General features: G+C 53.7%; 2 protein-coding genes across 4 annotated transcripts in view; both read left to right on the forward strand.

Annotated features, from left to right (window-relative positions):
• The window catches only part of ARIH2 (ariadne RBR E3 ubiquitin protein ligase 2), a 50,078-nt gene extending 46,794 nt beyond the window's left edge, over window positions 1-3,284 (forward strand). For 2 of the 3 annotated variants that reach the window (XM_032591920.1, XM_030306701.1), the window contains 2 exons: window positions 609-692; window positions 912-3,284. In XM_032591920.1, coding sequence (XP_032447811.1) covers window positions 609-692; window positions 912-983 — 156 coding nt within the window. In that variant the 3' untranslated portion in view covers window positions 984-3,284. Of the gene's footprint in view, window positions 1-553; window positions 693-911 lie in introns of those variants that run through there. The other variant, XM_030306702.1, reaches the window with a different exon arrangement.
• Window positions 3,285-7,078: 3,794 nt separating this feature from the next.
• On the forward strand, window positions 7,079-21,279 carry P4HTM (prolyl 4-hydroxylase, transmembrane). The gene is made up of 9 exons (XM_030306719.1): window positions 7,079-7,425; window positions 7,628-7,709; window positions 15,712-15,902; window positions 16,761-16,857; window positions 18,261-18,423; window positions 18,992-19,177; window positions 19,897-19,987; window positions 20,193-20,316; window positions 20,835-21,279. The coding sequence occupies exons 1-9, from the start codon at window positions 7,096-7,098 to the stop codon at window positions 21,053-21,055; spliced, it is 1,485 nt and encodes a 494-aa protein (XP_030162579.1). The 5' UTR covers window positions 7,079-7,095; the 3' UTR covers window positions 21,056-21,279.
• The last annotated feature ends 48 nt before the right edge of the window (window positions 21,280-21,327 follow it).

The following is a 21,327-nucleotide window of genomic DNA, read 5'->3' on the forward strand; positions in this document are numbered from 1 at the left end:
TAATGTTAATTATATATGTCGCATTCAATTGTTATAACTGCTTATTGTTGCAGTTGTCATTATTTACCAGGCTGGTAAATACCGGTTTTAATAATAGGATAAATGATTTGTTATATGGTCATACCATCATTTGGGCATTTATTGTTTCTGACTTTCATTATTACAAATAAGACATTGAGGAACATTTTGTGTATAATTGTACAACGGGTATACAATTACTAAGTCAGATGGTTTGAGTATTTTTAAGACTTGAAGAGCTGAAAAACTGAAAGATTCTGTGAACGCCATGTCTGTGAAGATCCATTGTGATTTGCTTCTGCAACATCTGTTTCCCTGTATGTTGGGAGCATTCTTTTCAATGGCTTAAATTTTCCCCCTGTCTTTTGGGGTAGAGGGTGAGTGTAGCCTTGCCACTTGGCTGTGCTCCTCAGGTAGCCTTTTGATCGGGTTCTGGCTCTGGCTCCAGGAACTAACTCTGCTCGCTGAGGACAGTATCAGGGTTGTCGGTAGCTCTTGCGAGCCTGAGGTGCTGCGTCTGCCCCTCCATCTGCAGGCCCCGCCCCGGCTGCAGCCCCTCTCCTTTTGACCCTCCTGCTCTGCCCATACAGTTTGAATACCAGCAGGCTCAGCTGGAAGCTGAGATCGAAAACCTGTCATGGAAAGTGGAGCGCGCAGACAGCTATGACAGAGGGGTAAGTGCTGCCCTCTTGTTGGCCCTTCTGTTGCAGGCCAGGGAGGACTGCCGTGTTAAAAATGACAGGGTTGTTAGCATGCGGCCCAGAAGCTGCTGCTGAGAAGGGTGGGGAGGGCAGAACCTTTGACTCCTCATAGCCCCTGACATGGTGGACATGGCTTTGGCTGCTCCCTGCGTGGGATGGCCGTGTGAGCACCATCTTGCTTTCCTGCTGCAGGACTTAGAGAACCAGATGCACATAGCAGAGCAGCGGAGGAGAACCCTGCTGAAGGATTTCCATGACACCTAGGTGGGACATGGGCGTGTTGGAGTGAGGAAGATGTGGCTGCGAGGCCTCCTGGCTGCCGTACTGCATGCTGCAGGCTCTGCCTTTCACGACCCCAGGCAACAGCCAGGGCCCCACTCCTGAGAGACACTGGCCGCACACCTCTTAGTCCACTTCTGTTTTCTTCTCATCTTTTTGCTTTTTGTTTTTACCAGGGTAGAGGTCATGTTGAATTGGCCTCTTTTCAGGACTTTTAATTCCCCCTGGATGGTTGTTGGGAGGGAGGGAAAGTTTTTTCTGAATGACTATTAATAGTATTAGATCATTACAACTTATGTAATTTTCAAAAGTTGTATAATTATACAAAAAAAAAAAAAAAAGCAAACCATAGAATTACACAGAACCCTTTTTAAAAATAAATTGGCAATGGAGTGTTTTACCCTCTAGCTATTTTACTTAGAATATAACATTTGCTGCCTGCCCCCACTGCCTCAGAATGTCTACTGTAAGAGGGCCCCAAGGGTCTCTGTTTTTGGATTCTCATGTGTCTGGCCACAGCTGGTGTCCCAAGGGAAGAACGTGGGTGGCAGATGGTGGGGAATGGAGTTGGCCTGTGTAATGGGCACGGAGCGCAGAGAATCACATCATGCCTTCTGCCTGGTCCTTAGAGGCCTTTTAGTGGTTGGATGCACCTGCCTCACCTTGCAGTGAGGAGATAATACAGAAAAGGGCCTTGTCACAGGGTGTCATTGTCTGATGGCACTATGTGTCTGTGAGCTCATCTTTCTTCCAGGTTTACCTGGGTCTGGCTACTGAGACCAGCCCACAGCAAAGCATAGGTGAGCTTGTGGCCCTCCAGACCAGGGGATGTGAGTTCAGCACAGTTGTTTCATTTTGTCTCCTAAAGATAGAGATCTACTTTTAAAGGGAATTATTCCCCCAAACAAATTTGTTTTACCTTGGTCCCTTCTTTTGTGCCAGTGTTCTGGTGGTGTAACTAACCAGGTTCACAGATGGCCATTCATAACCTGACACTGTCCTGCTACACTGTTCTCTGGTGAACTTCAGGGTCAGAGTTCAGCATGGCCCTCCCAAGGGCACTGGTATTCCTGCCTCAGGGGCCTTGTTTGCACACGTGGTTTTTATGTTATCTGGAGTGTGTTCTGTGGCTGCTCTGGAGGGTTGGGTGCTCTCCCACTTGCCTGGGTTTAGCTGTTGGAGGACACCATCTCTGGGGTCTGGGAGTCTTGAGGCCAGGAGAGTCCTTGGTTTGTAGTCTCAGCTATGATGCTAGAAGGGCTGGTCAGGGGAGAAGGCCAGCTTTTGCACAGTAGAGTACAAAGGAACAGGTGGTTTGTGTGGTGTCCTGCCTGTCCTGAGCCTGGTCCTATGGGCCTTTTAAAAGTTACTTTTGTGATTCCTGGGGTTTCTGTGACTTTGTTCACTGCCTCCCCTCTGAGGCTGTCCATACTCGACAGGGCCTCCTTAACCTCCTAGAAGAGTTGCTTGGGAGATCTGTGAATATTATTTTGGAAGTTCTTTGATATTCAAACATTTTCACCTTGGTCAGCAATTTCCCAGGTATCATGTTAGCTGTAAACTGAATCACTCTTGAAGATAGAAGACAGCTGTGACTCTTGGGATCATGGGGTACACAGCTGGCTACAGGCTCCCTCTCTTCCTGTCAGGTCCTGTCTCTTTCTATCACCTACAAGGGAGGAACTGTGGGGTGGAGTGGGAAAACAGGCTAGGAGGGCAGCAAATGAGCCCAGAATTGGAACAGTCGGGAGCTCACTGAAGGAGGAACATGCCTGCTTGCAGGACCTCGGGGTGGGTGTCAATGCTGCATTGACATGTGGAAGATCCTGGCGTCTGGAGCCTTTACCTCTCTTACCAAGTCCTTTCCGTGTCACCACCGTGGCACAGGACCTGTGTTGCAGCTCTGCGCCTTAAGTCACACCCTGGGCATCCCTGGGCATTGTTTGGACTGCACGGCTGCCACGTAGTGCACTTGTACCCAGCTGTGGCCCCCAACCACTAGAGCTGTAGGAGGTTCTGTGCCCAGACAGTAGCCTGCAGCCCTTGACCTGTGGAGAGCTTCCTTTTGTGTCCCCAGTAGCTGTCCTTTGCTAACATCATCAGGAAGATGAGAAAGATCAGGCAGAATTTTTCTGCCCTACAAAGGATGGAAGATAAAGGAAGGCACAGTGTTTTCATGAATTTACCATATATCTTTGTTTTCTTCAAAGAAAAAATTGAGGCAATGTCATCTGCTCAATGTTGAGTGGTTTATTCAAAATAAACTGAAAGTTTCTGATTATAAAACTGTGTAGGGTCTTTCTTCCAAGGATGTAAGTAACCTGAGCCAATACCCCAGGGGATTCTGGCCAGTGAGCACCAAATGGGGGTCTTCCTGCTGATCAGCTCCGTCCTCTAGAGAGCTGGGAAGAACCTACTGGCCTCTGTTCTGCCTTCTCTGGCTTGCTGGCGAGAGGGCATCCAGAGGGAAGTGGAATATCCTGGCAGTTTTTGCTCTCCTCTCCCTCCCTGGGTTGCAAGTCATACCATTCCCCCCACCACACACAGATCCTGGGATTGTAGCAGACTACCAGTGGGAATGCCCCACAGCTGCTGCTGAGGCCCTGAGCCCCTCATCCAGAAGACCCCCTGGGTCCCTGCAAAGCAGATGTGGAAGCCTAGGGTTATACAGTATGGCAGGGGTGTTGTGGCTTCACAGGGGCTCTGGTGTTACAAAGAGAGGACCCTAGACAGAAACCTGAGTGCACAGAGTTTAATCCCAAGGATTGAGGACAGGAAATGGAGTTTGGGTTCTGATCGAGTGGGTCCACGCTTGTGGTGGGAAGAGTGGCAGCAATTTCAGTGATAGCTCAGGGGTGAAGGCTCCAAAGCTGTGGGCAGCATGCAGAGGGCAGGCAAGGCCAGAGAGGCCCTAGACCCTGCCAATCTGAACGCCACAGCTGCTCATCCCTGGGCCTCGGATGCTCCACGCCCCATGCACGGCACTGGGCATACAGTGGTGTGCAAAAGATCCATGGGTTTTACCCGCTCAGAGCCTCCAGAACATGTGGGACACGGATGGAATTGATCACTATACCATTAGAGATCTTAAAAGAACAAGAGATAACACATTCTGGCTAGAGGAGGGATTTTCCACGTAAGTCTCCAGGGTTCATGCAACAATCAGCATTGTCTCTGCCCTGTTTTGGGTACTGAGGACACAGCTATTGGCTTTGGCTTGTTAGGGCAGTTTCTGTCCCTACAAGATAATCACACTTAAGGATTACTGAGCACATAGCCCATTTAGTCCTCTGAGACACCCAGGCACCCCAGGACATCCACCCTCTTAAGGTGAGCCAGCCTGAGCAGTGAGAAACCTTATGGTCCTTTTAAAAATAATAAATTTAAAAATGGGGCACCCGGCTGGCTCAGTCGGTAGAGGATGCGACGCTTATCTCAGCATCATGAGTTCAGGCCTCACGTTGGGTTTGGAACCTACTTAAAAAAAGAAAGAGGGGCACCTGGGTTGTTCAGTCTGTTAAGCGTCCAACTTCGGCTCAGGTCGTGATCTCACAGCTCTTGGGTTTGAGCCCCACATCAGGCTTAGTGCTGGCAGCTCAGAGCCTGGAGCCTGCTTTGGATTCTGTTTCCATCTCTCTCTGCCCCTCCCCCACTCACTCTCTCAGAAAATAACATAGAAAGGAGGAAGGAAGGGAGGGAGGGAGACCTTATGGCCCTTAGGTGCCAAAAGGAACATGGGTTTTAAAAGGCCAAGAAGTTAGCTTATATCATGGTTGTGAAATTCCCACAACCAACAGCAGGTGGAGCAGAAATAAGCAATGAGCATCCTCTCCTATCCCCCTTCCCCTTCCACTGAGCTCCAACAGGCTTGCTTGCCTTCTGTTGTCTGGTGATGAGTTAAAGAAGGAGCTGTGCATGGCAGTGGGCATAACTCACTTGGATACAGGAGACAGGAGATAGGAATATAGGAGAATGGTTCAGAAAAAATGAGCAGTATGAAGATTTTAAGGTGATCTAATTATAGATATTAAAAGGCTAAAGAGGAAATGGTCTCAACGTTCATTCATGGGTACCAGAAAATAATGACATCCTTGGTAAAACTGTGACTCGGTTGTTGTTTTTCACATTAAAGAATTTAGAAGATTAATACAATTGGGGGGAAATTTTGTTTTCAATTGTTCTGTGTACGTGGAAGTTGAGAGACTTCTGACCTAACTGGAGTAAAGACAAGCTGCAGGAAATCTGGACACTTTGAAGTTGGTAATAGAGTTTTCTTCCTTTTGAATCAGAAACATTTCTTTTGTGACCATTCTAGTATTTATTTACTTATTTTTAGAATTTGTTTCAGGGAGCAGGGCCAGGCCCTCACTGCCTCTGTCTTCACCTCCATGCACAGGGAGTCCAGGCTTACCTGGTTACCCACAGAACTGTCAGTTCCCACTCCATCTGGAACGGGATGCTCGACCAGTGGTGGTGTTTGGTCAGCATCCCAACTTTGGCTGAGCCATTGAGCCGTAACAGTTCCCATTACCACCTGGCCCTCTTCCCCTCTTAGAAATGTCCAGAATGTCTCCTTTGGTTGAGCAGTGTTTCTCTGTAGTATCCTAAGGAGATTGACAAAGTGGTCCCTGAGGGTGGCTGGACGAGATGCACCCATGTGCTTGAGCACTGGTGAAACCTTCTGTTGTGTGTAAAATCTCTGAGAGAAAGAGGTGGCCACTCAAGCCCCCGGCCCGCTCTACTGGAGAGACCAGAAAATGCAGACTCCACTTTTCTAGAAGGAAATAGGGAGAGGGGGTGTATTAACAGAGTAGAGAGAAGCCACTAGTGGGACTTGCCTCAGTGGTGTTGCTCTTGTCTTCATGTCGGCTTCTGTTCTGGGGCATGTGCATCTCTGCCTGAGAATAACCCAGTCCTAGAAGAGCAGGGAACATGAAAATGCCTAGGCTTTGGCACTTGGGCACTGGTATGTCCTCCCACCTCCATACCTGGTGATAATGAGTTTAATCTTCCTCTGAGGTGATGGTGTCTCAATTATAGAAAAGTCCCTTTCTCCTTCTTCACCTGTGCCAGGTTTGAGGCAAGGAATGTTCCTGTGCACCTGAGTACCTGCTTGCATTGCTGCACGTTACTTACTGTTCAGGGTTTGAGCTTCCTGGTGTCAGGACTTCTTCAGAAGCCCTCTCTGACCACTCCAGACCAGATGCCACAGTCTACGCGTGTATGTGGCATCAAGCAGCTTCTTTTTTTTTAAGTTAATTTATTTACAGAAAGAGGGTGCACGCGTGGGGGAGGGGCAGAGAGAATCCCAAGCAGGCTCCCTGTCAGGGCAGAGCCCAATGCAGGGCTCCATGCAATCCCACCAATCATGAGATCATGACCTGAGCCGAAATCGGGAGTCAGCCGCTTAACCCACCGAGCCACCTAGGCACCCCATCATCAGGCAGCTTCTTAAGCCCTTACTGCTATGTTTCTGTGTGAGGTCCAGACTGACAGAGTGGACCTCCAAGGCGTTCTTGGCCTCCTACGCTGGCAAGCATCAGTGCCTAAATCTGTGGATCCTACGCCATCACATGCGCAGTCATCGGCCTCCTTGGCGCCCCCAAACCGCCGCATTACTGAGTCATCTTTTGGCACCGTCTACTCGCTGCCACCCTACTCCCCGGAATGAGAAAACGCAGACCATACATTTCCAGAAAGAGGGAAGCGCATCTTAACCAGGGGACGGAGAAACTTCTAATGGGGTTTCCTTTAACAGTGCTGCTCTTGTCCGCATCTCCATTGGGAGTGGGGGGCGATCGGCTTCTACCCTGGGAAGAGATTATTTCCTCCTGACGATAATCCAGCCCGGGAAGAGAAACTCCCAGGTGGGCCGGGTCCAGGGCGCAAAGGAGACCGAGCACGGCTCAGGGAGAAATAGGGCGGCGCGGGGGCGGCGCGGGGGCGGGGGCTGTTATGGCTGGCGCAGCATCCCAGGGCACCGTCTCCTAGAGACCGCGGCGCGCGCGGGCTCCGCGGCGGTTGTCCGGGCGACGGCGCTGCACGGCGCGGGCATCCCCGCGGCCCCTCCTCTGGACGTGCGCGCGACCTGGGCGCCATGGCGGCGGCGGCGGCCCCGAGGCCAGAGGCCGCGAGTCCGAAGTGGGCACCGCCTGAACGCGAGCGGGCCGGGGCCGCGGCCGGGCTGGACGACTGCGAGGACGCACCGGTCCGGCCGCTGTGCAAGCCCCGCGGCATCTGCTCGCGCGCCTACTTCCTGGTGCTGATGGTGTTCGTGCACCTGTACCTGGGCAACGTGCTGGCGCTGCTGCTCTTCGTGCACTACAGCAACGGCGACGAGAGCAGCGACCCCGGGCCCCAGCGCCGCTCCCAGGGCCCCGGGACCGCGCCAACCCTGGGTCCCCTCACCCGGCTGGAGGGCATCAAGGTGAGGACCCCCGCCTCGCTACGCTCCAGGCCCTGCACGGCCGAGCCCGTGACAGCCGCCGCCCAGCCCACGACCTCCACGTTGCTCCCTGCGTCTGCCCCGCGCGAACCCCGCTCGTCGCGCTCGGGGCCCCGGGCGCCTGTACTTTCCTCGGGCGTTGCGGCCTGGGGCCCGAGCTGCCCGCAGTGCCCCTTTCCCTTAGGTGGGGCACGAACGTAAAGTCCAGCTGGTCGCGGACAGGGATCACTTCATCCGAACACTCAGCCTCAAGCCGCTGCTCTTTGGTAAGTTCGCCGGGCGCTCCTGGGAAGGGCCAGGGGCTGCGGTTTGGGGGTGCCTGGAGGCTTGTTTTGACCACGTGACTTCTGTTTTGAAAATGGCTGCTTCAGAGTAGCTCTTTTTCCACCCAAAGGTTTCCCAAAGTGCAGTACCCGCCCCCGCCTCCATAATAGGGTTGTACAGGGTGACCTTTCCACACTCCCCTCTCTGACCCCTGCTCTACAGCTGATCCTTCCATCACAGGGCTGGGCAATGTGACCCTGAGGCCATTGTCTAAACATTTCATTGAAACTGTCTTTGGACACTCCCTGCCATCGTTAATTCTGTCATATTCTAGAATGGGGGAGCGTGGGAGAGACTAATAACCAGGTCCTAGCTGATCTCAGGGCCTCTGAGGAAGACTCTCACTCCCAAAGTGGGCCCTGTGGGCTGATGAAAAGCACTCTGTCCAATGTGAATGTCAGTGCCCCCAAACCTGCCCCCCTGGACCACCAGCCTTAGCTATCAGCACCTTGGGGTTCTTAGGATGGAGTTGTAGGCAAAACCTTCCAGGGTGGCCTCATTTGGAAGCAGCATCATAAGCTCACATTTTCTGAGCTCTGGTTATGTGCTAGGCTTCATGTTATCGTTTCATTTCATTCTTACACCCCCTCCATGAGATGAGTGTGGATCCCACCCTCAGGTTACTGGGTGAGAAAGTGAAGCACAGAGAGCTGTGGTTGCTTGGTCAGGCTCATACAGCTAGTTCAGGGATGAAGCTAGAATTAGAACCCAGGCAGCCTGTCTCCAGGGCCTGTACTCTAAAGCCAACATTCTGGCTGAGAAGATTCAGAAGTCCTTCAAAGACCACCAGTGTCAACAAAGTGGGGTTCCCCAGAACCATGACCTTGCCGAGGATAGGTTTGCCCACCCAACCCTAGGTACTCAGTCTCAGTGACACACTTACCGCAGACTTGGGGCCATTCCTGCCTGCTGTGGGATGGTGTGGGTAAGGGGCTTTAAGAAGGGGGCTGGGGACCAAAGCAGAGCATCTGAGCACATGCCATTACCCCTGGGGCAGAGGGCCCTGGTTGAGAATTATACTTAGGCCTATGAGAATGATTTCACATGCATGCTGTGTGAGGGGAAATAGGTAATGTCGGTCCTGTTCTGGGAAGGACCCTAGAAGGTTGTTACTGTTATTATTACTACCGCATAACTGATGAAGTCTATGCCAAACACTATTTTAAGGCTGAGAACACAGCATTGAACAAAATAGGAGGAAAACAACAACAACAACACACATCTGAAGCTGACATTTGAAAAAGAAGACAGTAAATAAACAAGCAAGTATATATGGCGTGTCAGATGGTGATACACGACTGCAGACAAATAAGGCAGAATTTCAACTGGGGTTGAATGAAACTCTTAATAGAGGCCAAGGAGGCCAAGGTAGGCTTCCCTGCAGACTTGTAGGAGCTGTGGGATCAAGGCAGGTGGCTGTCAGGAAAAGGTGATCCGGGCAAAGGGAACAACACTCACCCTTTTACTGCTACACTGCCATGAACAGACACGTCTGAAGGGGTTGTACTGTCTCCCATCAGCCTTCTTGGGACACGTAGACACTTAATTCAGATGAGCCATGAGGCCAGAACCGTACCCCTCACCCCCTAACATGCAGCTGTTGCATCGAAGCCTTACAAAGCTGAGAATGAGAAACCCAAACCCCATAAATTGCAGGAAGCAGGAGAGATGTGACAGAAGGTCAACTGGTTCTGGTTAAGCCATCCGATGGGTCTGTGTATCCGCAAATCACAAAGGGCTGTGGCCCCCATTTTCTCCCAAACTCTTACATTGCCTTTGAGTCCGCTGGTGGACGGTGTCCCAGGTTTTACCCTGAGGCTTGCTCCTTGGTGAAACGAGGTGAGCCACATGAAGAAGAGATTAGTGATTACAGGAAGTCCTCTTGTGAGGCAGGAAAAGCACAGGGGAAAGGGTGTGAGAGGAGGGGGAGTTCCTGAATGCGTGGTGTTGGATGAACCCAAAGAATGAAGCCTCATCTCAAGGAGGAGTGTCTGTCTTCTGTGCCTGTTTAGTCATCTACTGTCACCCTAAAAAGGCAGGAGGGCCTAAGGAGAATGGGCCTGCTGTGGGTTCTGTCACTTCTGCCCTGCTGCTCTTGGCTCCAGACCTGTGACCTTCAACCTCAGGGACCCAAGATGCCAGGGTTCAAGGGGTGGGTGTTCATAATGTAAGCTGGGGCTAGGGGGTTGGGTTCTGCCCCAGGGTGCCTCCACCTGCATGGGAGGGAGCCCCACCATTTCATGGGGAAGACCCCATGCAACCACCAGTCTCTCCCTTTGGGAGACATTTCCTGTTTCCCACCTTTATCTCTAGAGACATGGGGCAAGCAGGACCTGGCCACAAAGGCCCCACCCTGAGTTCTTGCCGTAATACCTGCTTGACTGTGGTAGGCATTTTGCAAAGATTTGGACCACTGGAAGTCAGCTGAGGACTTCATCCTGTTCCGTTCAGAAGGGAGGTGTCCCAGTTTTGAGTCATTGTCATCTCTCTGGGGACACTGCCTTCTTTCATGTGGCTCACTTCTCCTTCCATCCCACCCCACCCTCATTCTGTGTTTGAACAGATCGATCTTACCACCCCTTCCTTAAAGTCTCCAAGATTCCCACTTCACTTCTAAGTTTCATTTGGTACCCTCATCTTCTGCTGCCCCCTCACTCACTCACTGCTGTCCCCAAGCTCATGCTGCCTTGGGGCCTTTGTGCTATGCTCACTACCAGAAGGCTCACATCTAGCTCTTCCCACAAAGAGGATGGCTTCAGCTCCATTGGGCCTCTACGCATACATCCCCTCCTCAGATACCTCCCTTGACCTCAAACTGGTCTTAAGAGGTTTTGAGATGCTCTTACATCAGCCTGCTTGGTTTTCTTCTCAGCACTTGGCATCATTGGAGACTATTTTCTGTATTTATTTGTCATTTTCATGCCTCTGCCCCTAAAGATGAGCTGCATGCAGAGGAGGCCTGATTTGTGCTGGCTGTGTAGCCAGGAGCCAGAGTCGTGTCTATTGCTGGTCCTTATTGGCTGGCTGGAAGGATTTACTGGGCACTCAGCCAGACCAGCACCTATCTGCTTGCTTGGAGTGACTTGCCACCACCCTGGCAGGTGCCCCCTGATTCGGCACTCCCTTCAAGAGCAGGAGGGGGCACTTTCAGAAGGCCAACAAGAGCTTTAGCCCATTTTCTTACTATTTAAGGTAAATGAGTAACTTAACACCAGTACACAAAACAACTTATCTTAAAACCATGACTGCTTTATCATAGGATTTCCAAGTCAGTTCAGGAAAACAATTAGGCAGTTACTTAAGACCATTGTGTTCTTGACAAACACTGGAGGCCCAGAAATAGGGGAAGAACTTTTTGTGTGCATATAAGTTCAGATTTGTAAGCAGCTTAATACAATTTTCTGCATGGACCTCTCTCCACCCCCTGTGCTTTTGCATGGGCCTACAGCTTGAGGCAGTCTGTGTGTGGCTTGACAAGTAGCATCCTGCCCAGAATGAGCAAAGCCTGAGGCTTTGCACCTGCCCTGAAATAGATTGGGCTGCTGGGGCTTGTGGGCATTAGCCAGGCTGTCATCCCAGGCCTGGGACAGAAAGGTGGTCTTGCCTACCCAGCACACACAACTGCCAGGGAGCCAGCCTCCTTCATGTCTGGGCAGAGCACTATAGCTCAGGAAGGGTCCCTTTAGCGTTGATCACAGAAGGGTTTATGCCCTGCTTGGGCTGTTCCTGGGGCTGGTCTATAAGTATCCATGAAGGGCAGCAGATAGAGGGTTTTATGTATGTCCAGCCAGGGCGGGACATGGTTTGTATGGCTGCTGCTGAGGCTGTGGCTACAAAGTCCCAGGCTCTTCCTGCATTAACTCCTATTCTGGGCACTGGTGATGGTGCCACCTGCGCACCGCCAACTGCAGATTTCTGTGACCTTGGCTCCAGGCGTAGGCTGTGGTTACCAGCAATCGATGGCCCTGCACCTCCCCGCTTAGCACGTAGGTCTCAGCATGCCTTCCTCGCAAGAGGTTGTGCATGCATGTGGCATCCAGCTGCAGCCAGCGACGCAGAATAGGTGCCAGTTCCACAGCAGGCAGTGGGCCTGCCTTCAGCACCTCTAGCCCGGAGTCCAGGTTGCAGTCTGAGAGGCCAAAGGACGAGCCGTTGCATCGGGAGAGCCTGACCTTCACTGCTGAATGGGACCAGAGGAGTGGGGTGATGTGCAGGGCTTCTAAGAATAACCCCCCACCCCCCACCGCCTGGTGACCCACACCCTCTTGTGATACTCTACCCTTTATCAGGATCCTAGGAAGGGCTGAAGTCCTGGCGGCCACTCTCCTAGGCAGATTTGTTTGGTGTGTTGTTTTAGCAATGCCAAGCTTATTAAAGGCATTTATTTTGTAGCTTTAACCAGGTATAGCATTTAAGTGTCCCCTCTTTTCATCTGTCTTACCCAAGCTTGGAGCTGGGATGGAGGCACTTGTAAGGTGGGTGTAAGGAGTACTGGACGCTAGGGATGGGCTCACCAAAGTCGCTGGCACAGAGCGCTTCCAGAACCTCGTTGGATGAGCGGGCGTCCTGCAACTCGCAGTCCCTGCAGCTGGCGCGCGGCACTGGGGGAGGGGGGGAGGGGCCGAGTGAGGCTCCGCCAGCCGAGAGTGGGGGAAGGGCCGTCAGCGCGGGCTGGAGGAGCCCTCCCATGGGTCCCTCGATCTTCACCCTTTCTGAGACCTGCTGCTGTGGCCAGTCCCTGTCTTCCCTACCAGAGAGACCCGTGTACCTGGCCCTGCGGGGAGCGGCTTGGAAGGGTGGGGCGCTGCCCGTGGACATGGCCTGGGGGCCGCGCGGGGACTCACGTGGGCGGCCCAGGCGGGAGCCTACGGAGACAGCCGCGACGCAGAGGCTGTGCCCGGCGGGGAAGCGGCCGCAATGCAGGATGGCGGGCCAGGGGTAGCCGTAGCAGGCCATGATGGGCGCAAGCTGGCCTGCAGGGCCTCACACAGGCTGCGGCACGGGTAGATGAGCCTGCGGAGGTGGGGGGAGGGGAAGTATCGGGTGGCCGGGCGCTCAGGACTTCCTGGCCCCTGGGCTGGAGCTCCTGTCCCGTTCCAGTGCAGAGGTACAGCCAGTGACTCCACGGTTGCTGGGCAACGACACATGGTCACCTGGCAACAGCCCTCAGCCCCGCAACCTTTTCCCAGCGTTTAGGTCTTACATCCCCCACCGTCCTCGCGTGGTGCTCGCGTGGCTCGGGCCACTATCCCGCTTTCCAGCGCACCCCGCCCCCCTCCAACCATGGCGGAAGTCCACTGCCGGGGAGACGGTTGTATGCGAAGGACCCTGCACTCGGGGCCTTCACTCCCCCATTTCGGAGGGAGAAAGCAGAGCCCTCCCTCTTGTCCTGAAAGGCCTGCAGGAGACTGCCGCTTCTGGTCGAGGCTGGGGTTGGCAAAGAGCGGAGGCCTGATCATTGGATTCTGAAAGAGCTCATTCTTGCTGCTACTGGCGTGGTCACCCTGAGGCTCTGGGAAGGTCCCTCACTCTGCAAAGAAGGAACTGAGGGAGCCGTTCACGGGATAGGTTAGGCTGGGGAAGAGGAATCAGCCTTTCCATCTCTGGACTCTGGGAGAAAAGGCCCCCAGATGAGATGTGGCTCCGTCTCTTGCTGGGATCTCTTGGGCAGAGTTTCCACGCCCACTGGAGAGGGGCTTCTGCCCCGCCCCCCAGCCAAAAACAGCCTACCCACTTGTCATACCTTGTTGATGTTCAAGAGCCCTTGAGGATTCATGGGCCCAGAGGTGCTCACCATCGATGGTCCCTTACCTATGTCTCCTCTGTCCCATAGGCACCTGCTCCCCTGTGCCAGGAACACCCTGACAAAACAATCCTTCATCTTCATTTCCCTCCCCACCCCTACCAGCACTTAGCATGGATAGGTATACAGCAGTGGTTAGTGAACAGACCCTGGCAGAGGAAAGGCCCCCCACCCACCCTCACCTAGGAGCCCCTGCCCTACCTGTCAAGGCACACAGGGGCAAAAAAGGGAGCAGAGGAAGAGGCGGGCATCAGGGTGGCACTCCCTGGCCAGCAGGGGCAACCAGCTGACTGACTGCTGGACAGCCTCAGTTGCCGTGTCATGATCCAACAAGTTGGGCAGCTGCATCTCTGTGTAGCCAATGTCATGGCACAGCGCCATGGCTTGGGGAATAGGCATGCACCGTGTGGGGACCCAGGGAGCCCCTACCCCACTGTCACCCCACAGCACCACCAGTGCCACAAACAGCCACAGCCTTTGATCCATCACCTGCTCTGTCTGCCTTGGTCTCAATGAGTTGAGGTTGAGGGCTTTATAGGGCTGCACGCACACCCCAGGAGGCAGTGTTTGTGCAGCCTCCTAGGTGCTGGGACCCATCTGCTTAGGCCCCAGTGTGCTGGCCTGAGCAATTTGCATTTGATTAGCACACTGCAGGGGACTGTAGAGGTTGGTGGCATCTCCTTTGGGTCTACGGATTACCAGCACTTAATAAACTGAAGAAACCTGGGCCTGTGTTTTCTTTTCTTTTTCTGGTTTACTTTTCTTGTTTGTTTATTGTTTAAACTATCAGGAGGTGACTATTGACTAGCAGTTTGGTGTCATCCATTGTCCAGTGCTACCCCTGCCTCCTCCAGTGGATGGCTCATACCCTTTCTGGGTTTACTGGGTTGAGGGGTCAAGCAGGCCAGAGTGGGGGGCCTTTGTCCTGCCTTTAGCGTCATCACATCTGGGTAACCTACCCATGGAAGCTGAATGTGGTTGTGAGCATGGACTTTGGAGTGCAACAGCCTGGGTGGCCCTGAGCAAGTTGCTGATGTCTCTGTACTTGCCGTGAGTCACGAATAGGAAGGCAAACTGATGGGGCCCTTTTTTCTAGGATGAGTATAGGGATTAAGGAGTTGACGATGTGATTAGGACAGGGTACAGAGTCTATACCACCTAAATGTGATCTGCTGTGATAACCACTAAAAATCATTTTAGTCCTGGCTCTGAGCAGCCATTTTCCTTCCTCTTGGCAATGACCGCAACTTCATGCTGGGAGTGTAACCCAAAGAAGTGGTAGACCACGCTGCAGTCCTGAGGGGTCACTGTGATGGTGTGGCCCTGCCTCCACCTCTTGGTGGCCTCTTGGTCCCCATCTAAGGAAGTCTTCTTTCCCAGGAATGAGGGAATGTAGCTCCTAAAAGTGCATGGGGACATTGGGGTGTGGGACCCCCAGGTGTGAGGCTCACTTTCCAGCTCATCCAAGCTGCTTGTGAGGCTGGTGTGGTGGCATCCAGCCAGGCCTGACTGGCTTTTACTCGGGCTTAGAGGCATGACATTCAGTGTACACTTGTTCCCAAAGCAAAGGACACCCAGAACGTCTTCCCAGAGCATCTGTCAAAGACCTGAGTGCCCCCCCCCCACCACCACTGATGTGCCAGCACTGGGCATCTCAGCCCTGGGCAGAAGACTTGTGTGGAATAGAGGGCAAGGACTGGCCTACAGCACTGAATGTTTTACACTTTGTTTTTATTTGAACAATTCTGAAAAGCAAAATTGAAAGCAAAACCCAGCCACCATCATCCACTTTTAAATATATACCAAATAAGAAGTGGAGGTCAACCCTCTGGCCTTCAGTCCCACTGCAAGGTGGGTTAGTCCCTATCCAGCTTAGCTCTGGCGAGCTTTCCAAGACTCCTCTGGGACGTGTGTTCTCTCAGCATCAAAGAAAGAAGCCCCACGTTCCAAATGCTGGCCAACCTTTGCAAGACAACTCAATCTTGGGGTCGGAGTCCAGAGTAGAGGTAAAGGGGTGTGTGAGGTCCTGACATGGTGACCACCAGGGGACAGAGAGTACCCTAGAAACTCTGCAGAGAAGGTACTGGTTGCATCACTGCCTGGGCTCAGCCCTCGGCTTCACCCACCTCCTCTCCTGGCAGAAATCCCTGGCTTCCTGAGTGATGAAGAGTGTCGGCTCATCATCCACCTGGCCCAGATGAAGGGGCTACAGCGCAGCCAGATTCTGCCCACTGAAGAATACGAGGAGGCAATGGGCACAATGCAGGTCAGCCAGCTGGACCTCTTCCGGCTGTTGGACCAGAACCATGACGGTCGCCTGCAGCTCCGCGAGGTTGGGATCCTGGGGTCTGGAATAGACACAGGGTGGGAGCCCCCTGAATTGTCTTTCTGGTGGCGTGCTCAGCCCTGGCCCTGAGAGTCAGGTGCCACCTCAGATCAGCTTGGGCATGCTCAGTTCCAGAGGCCCCCTCCTTCCCTGGAGAGGCCCTGGCTGCCCTGGGAACCCCAGAGGATGGCAGGAGAATCCCCCTGGGGGTGATGACATTTATTGCCACAGTTCCTGGGTGGTGCACCATCTGTGATCTGGATTCCTTGCTGCCACGGCTGGGGTCCCCACAAAACCCATGGTGGAGGGGTGGCAGCTCTGAGGTAGCCAGAAGTCTGCATCTCTCTTTTACATGCCCCTCACTCACACCAGGCTTCTGACAGAGGTCTTAGCAGGGTATGTGGTCCCTTGCCTATATAGAGAATGCCTCACTGAGCCTGGGTTTCTTTGACGAGCTTAGTGGTCATGCTGTGGCCAGCCCTCCCCTTGGTGTCTGTTCTCTGTTTGCACTCAGGCTTTGGCCTCCCCACCTCACCTTGGGTATCTGAGTGGGATACAGTGCTGTCCTTCACTCTGCACCCAACCAGCTGACGGTGCTCCCCATGGAGGCCACAGTCCCAACAGGGCCAGGAATGCCTATGGCCTGCAGGCCTCTTAACTATCTCCCTGGCCTCCTCCCCAGATGCCTGTGGGCCTTTCTGCCTACCATCCCTTCAGCTCAGGGACCTCAGGCTCTGCCCTGTGTCCTCACCCATACCCCATCACCTGAACCCTTAACCTTTACAGCAAGAACTGGGTGACTGTCTATGCTCTGGGGGCCCCATCATTGGGGCCACTCCACTGAGGGACCATCTTGTGCTTTAGGTCCTGGCCCAGACTCGCCTGGGAAATGGACGGTGGATGACTCCAGAGAACATTCAGGAGATGTACTCTGCGATCAAGGCTGACCCTGATGGTGATGGTGAGCCCATACCTCGCCACAGTTCTGTCTCTGTGAGCCTCCTGCCCCCACAGCCAGGTGGCCTCTATACCCACCTTCTAGAGTAGCCAGAGATGATGAGGCGAGGATCCAGCCTTGCCCTCCTGGGCTGGGTCATCCCACTCCTCTTGATGACAGTCTAGAGGGACATTCTTGGAGGCCATTTTGACCTCAACAGGCAGAGACGGGTACAGGAGGGGGCTTGCTTGGCTGGCAGAGGGCAGAGTGGGCACAGCAGGAACAGGGCAGTGAGACCAGCTTGAGCTTGGCTGTTCACCCTGCTCCATCTTCCTCTTTTCAGCCAAGCATGAGGTCTTCCCCAGAAGCCACCCTCTCTGGTCTGAGATCTTGCTTGCTTTCCTCTTGCCTGCCTAGAGTCATGCTAACTTCTGGGGGTGGTTTGGGTAGGGGAGCTGTCATACAAGTGCGCCACCCCCTCTTTGGTAATAATCCTCAGGATATTTCTGAGGTGTAGTCGTCATTCACATGCCCAAGTTCTGGACAGAATGGGGAAGATACAACAGTGAAACAGGACTTGGAAGAATGGCCCTGTGGCTGGTGAACCCAGAGTGAAGGATCTGGCCAAGACCTGTGGCTGGAGGGGCACCATGATGCTACCATCCCTATGTACAGAGCCGGTAACAAGCCCACAGGCCTTAAGTGTTCCTCACCCTCAGAGATATCTGGGTCAAACAGTAGAAGGTTTCTTTCTTGAGTTAGCCAGGATTACATGGAGCAGACGTCAGCTACTCTTCCAGAACCCCCAAAGGGTGGATTTCCTGTTTTGTGGGTTGGACAGGAACAGGGAAAGAGTGTTCTTACTTGGGAGAGTGGCCTGGCTTTCTTTGTTGAGGTAGACTGGTAACCCAGCAGACAGGACTGGCCAGATAGATATCTTCCACTCAGGATGGGACCTGAGGTCATAAGGGAACTCCTGGGGACCAGCCCCAGCTTAAACCCTACAGCGTGGAAGGCCCTGGACAGAACCCAGCACTGACTGCTGTCTTTCTTCACCCTCTACAGGACCAGAGGGTAGCCACCATGTGCTTTAGAGCCACGCTGGAGGCCAGCCAAGGGCAGTGCTTGGCCTCAGGTCCTGGCCATATGGTTCACGCTTCCTTTGACCACCCTGCTGTGGCCAATCTAGTAGGGGTTAGGTCCTTTGGGGGACCAAATCAGGGTTTAAACTGAGGAAATGAATTTCCCTAGGTCTTCCTATAGGGCCTGATGTGACAGAAGGTTCATCTTACCCAAGAGTCCAGGTTAGGGGACAGGTACACATGGTCCCCCAGTGCCTGAGGCCAGGGGTAGGTAGGATGGTAAAGCCTGCCACTGTGGCTTCCTCACATGGGCTTGGGGGGCATGATGGTGGGTGCCCTGTGCAGGAGTGCTGAGCCTGCAGGAGTTCGCTGACATGGACCTTCGAGACTTCCACAAGTATATGAGGAGCCACAAGGCAGCATCCAGTGAGCTGGTGCGGAACAGCCACCACACGTGGCTCTACCAGGGTGAAGGTGCCCACCACGTCATGCGCTCCATCCGCCAGAGGTGAGCCCTGGAGCAGGAGAAAGCCATGTGGGGCCCTCACGGAAGTCCTTGGCTGGGGCCTAGAGGACAGACTTGATTAGCCAACTCAGGATTAAGTTCTATTCATTAGACCAGGATTGGGACCCATTAAAAAGGCAATTAACAAAGGCAAATTAGCCCTAATTGTGGGCAAACAATAGACATTTGGGATTAGAGATAGATTGGAATATTTGTTTTTTGCTAATTAGAAAAATGACTTCTTATCTCCGTCTACAGAACCCCCTGCCCCTGAGCAGCCAGGGGTTTTAGATAAGGAACCTCCTTCCTGGAGGGAGTGACCCCCCACACACACACCCCCGCCCCGCAACTTAGTGGAAATCTCATCTTTCTCACCCAGAGAGGTCTCTGGCATCCAGGGAGAAGGGTTCATGGGTAACCCCTTCTTGCTCTTACAGGGCCAGTCTAGGGTGGCCTAAGGGGCTTCCAGGGGAGGTGGGCAGGGGCAGAGCTTGTGGCATTCTGGGGGTCCAGCTCCTTCAGGGTGCTGCCTTGCATGAGATTACCCAGCTGAATTCCTACTGCCTACCAGGGTGCTACGCCTCACCCGCCTGTCACCTGAGATCGTGGAGCTCAGCGAGCCGCTGCAGGTTGTACGGTATGGCGAGGGAGGCCACTACCATGCCCATGTGGACAGCGGACCTGTGTACCCAGAGACCATCTGCTCCCATACTAAGTTGGTAGCCAATGAGTCTGTACCATTCGAGACCTCCTGCCGGCAAGTACCTCCCACCTGGGGTGGCCTTCAACTCCCAGACCAGACACTCCCATGACATAAACACAGTTCTGCCCTATGGACATGCCCCCAGGGCCAGGAGAACATGGGAGCATCCTGGTTGAGGATACCCCATCTCTTGCCCTAGTTTGTTTACCAAGTGGCAGGAAAGGGGTGGCCATCTTGTCTCAGTGGCCAGACTAAAGTATGCACAGACACTGAAAAATTTCCCCAGAACTCTGAGGTAAGGGGAAAGGCTGGATTTCTGGCTTTTTTTTTTAACCCCTATCCCCTGGGTCTTGATTCTGCCTCCATTGCTGGAGGCCTCAGCTTCTCCCTTTGAAGCTTTGTCCCCCTCCTCTGCTAAGGCAGGGAGGCGGGTCTCTTCTCTTCATGTGGCTGCTCTGGGTCAGCCCCTTGTACTCCCCACCAGCCCTTCTGCATGGTCACGCTGCTTCTGCTAGCCTACCTTTCCCAGCCAGCCACGTAATTTAGCTAAGTGCACCTGTGATCTTGGCCACACAAAACATTGTGACACACAGAAAGAGATGGTTTGTGGGAGGAGTAACAGGCTAGGGTCTTGGCACTGACCTGCAGTGTTGTCACTGATCCCAGCCTGCCCCTCTGGCCCTTGGGAACCTGGGCAGCTTATCCTGCCCACAGGTAAGCTCCTGGGAGTGCCCACAGCTGGGGACCTGCTCAACGGGCCCCCTGCCTTACAGCTACATGACAGTGCTGTTTTATTTGAACAACGTCACCGGTGGGGGCGAGACTGTCTTCCCTGTAGCAGACAACAGAACCTACGATGAAATGGTAAGGGCCAACCAGGCTGTTAACTCTGGTGGGATGGCAGGTTCTTGGGCAATCATAGTATATAATCTTCCAGACCTGGGATGAGGGGCCCAAGTGAACCCCTGGGCACATCTGACTGGTTTCCCTCTGGCCACTTTCGGCTGCCTGGCCTTGGCTTTTGGCAGTGGGGGCAAGTTTGAAAACTTTACCATCCTGCTGTCCACAGAGTCTGATTCAAGATGACGTTGATCTCCGTGACACTCGGAGGCACTGTGACAAGGGGAACCTGCGGGTCAAGCCCCGGCAGGGCACAGCAGTCTTCTGGTACAACTACCTGCCTGATGGGCAAGGTGAGGGCCTGTGGCCAGGCCAAGCATGCCTTGAAGGAAACTTCCCTTTATCCAGCCCAGACTGCCACCTTGGTGGGATGTTTCTAGCACCCCTACAAATGGTTTTCTGCCCCTAGTGCCTCCCAAAGATCATCCTTAGTGACTTCAGTGGCCTGCACCTGTGCAGCCTCCTAGGTTATCTTGAACCCTGTGATTGATTCCCTGATGCTCCAGCCTTCCGGCTCACTGGGGCTGGGGACACAGGTCTGTCACCAACCCAGGCTGTGGACAGGCCTGGCAGTAAGAAAGCTGGTTTCAGAAGACCAGTGGTATTGTCAAGAAAGAGTATTGTCAAGGTATTGGTTGGAAAGAGATGCTGAGTCCCCAAGGACACCTTGGGGCCAGATTTTACCACCTAAGATGTGTACAGCTGGGCCCACCCTTGTCATGCCCTTGGCCTGTATAAGGTCAAGCTCAGGTTAGCTCAGCCTACAGTCCCTTCGGTCGCCTCCCTTGCTCACACCATCCACCTCTCCTAGGTTGGGTGGGCGACGTGGACGACTACTCGCTGCATGGGGGCTGCCTGGTCACACGTGGCACTAAGTGGATCGCCAACAACTGGATCAATGTGGACCCCAGCAGGGCGCGGCAGGCGCTATTCCAGCAGGAGATGGCGCGCCTGGCCCGCGAAGGTGGCACTGATGCGCAGCCAGAGTGGGCCCTGGATCGGGCCTACCGCGACGCGCGTGTGGAGCTCTGAGGGGAGTGTTGGCCCCAGCCCCCAGCCACAGGCTGCCCGCCGCCCCAGACGGGGGGGTTGGGGGTGAGACCCGCCTTTCCCCTGTCCAGATGCAGGCCAAAGGCCTGGCTGATGTCTTGCCCCATTCCTGCCTCCAGCCGCGACTAGGGCACAGTTCCTACATTCGTGTTATTTATTGTGTACAGACCCATGCTGCCCCCTAAAATAAAACCACACGGCTTTGAGCCGCTGGGCCCCCGAAGCAGCGGGTCGGGCCGGGGTAGGGGGAGGTA

The sequence above is a fragment of the Lynx canadensis genome, chromosome A2 (genome assembly GCF_007474595.2).
Source record: "Lynx canadensis isolate LIC74 chromosome A2, mLynCan4.pri.v2, whole genome shotgun sequence".
NCBI lineage: Eukaryota > Metazoa > Chordata > Mammalia > Carnivora > Felidae > Lynx > Lynx canadensis.

Coding starts and splice junctions, on each gene's coding strand:
- P4HTM (XM_030306719.1), top strand. CDS start 7,096: ATGGCGGCGGCGGCGGCCCCGAGGCCAGAGGCCGCGAGTCCGAAGTGG. Junction 18,424..18,991: donor ATGCGCTCCATCCGCCAGAG/GTGAGCCCTGGA, acceptor ACTGCCTACCAG/GGTGCTACGCCTCACCCGCC. Junction 19,988..20,192: donor ACAGAACCTACGATGAAATG/GTAAGGGCCAAC, acceptor TGCTGTCCACAG/AGTCTGATTCAAGATGACGT.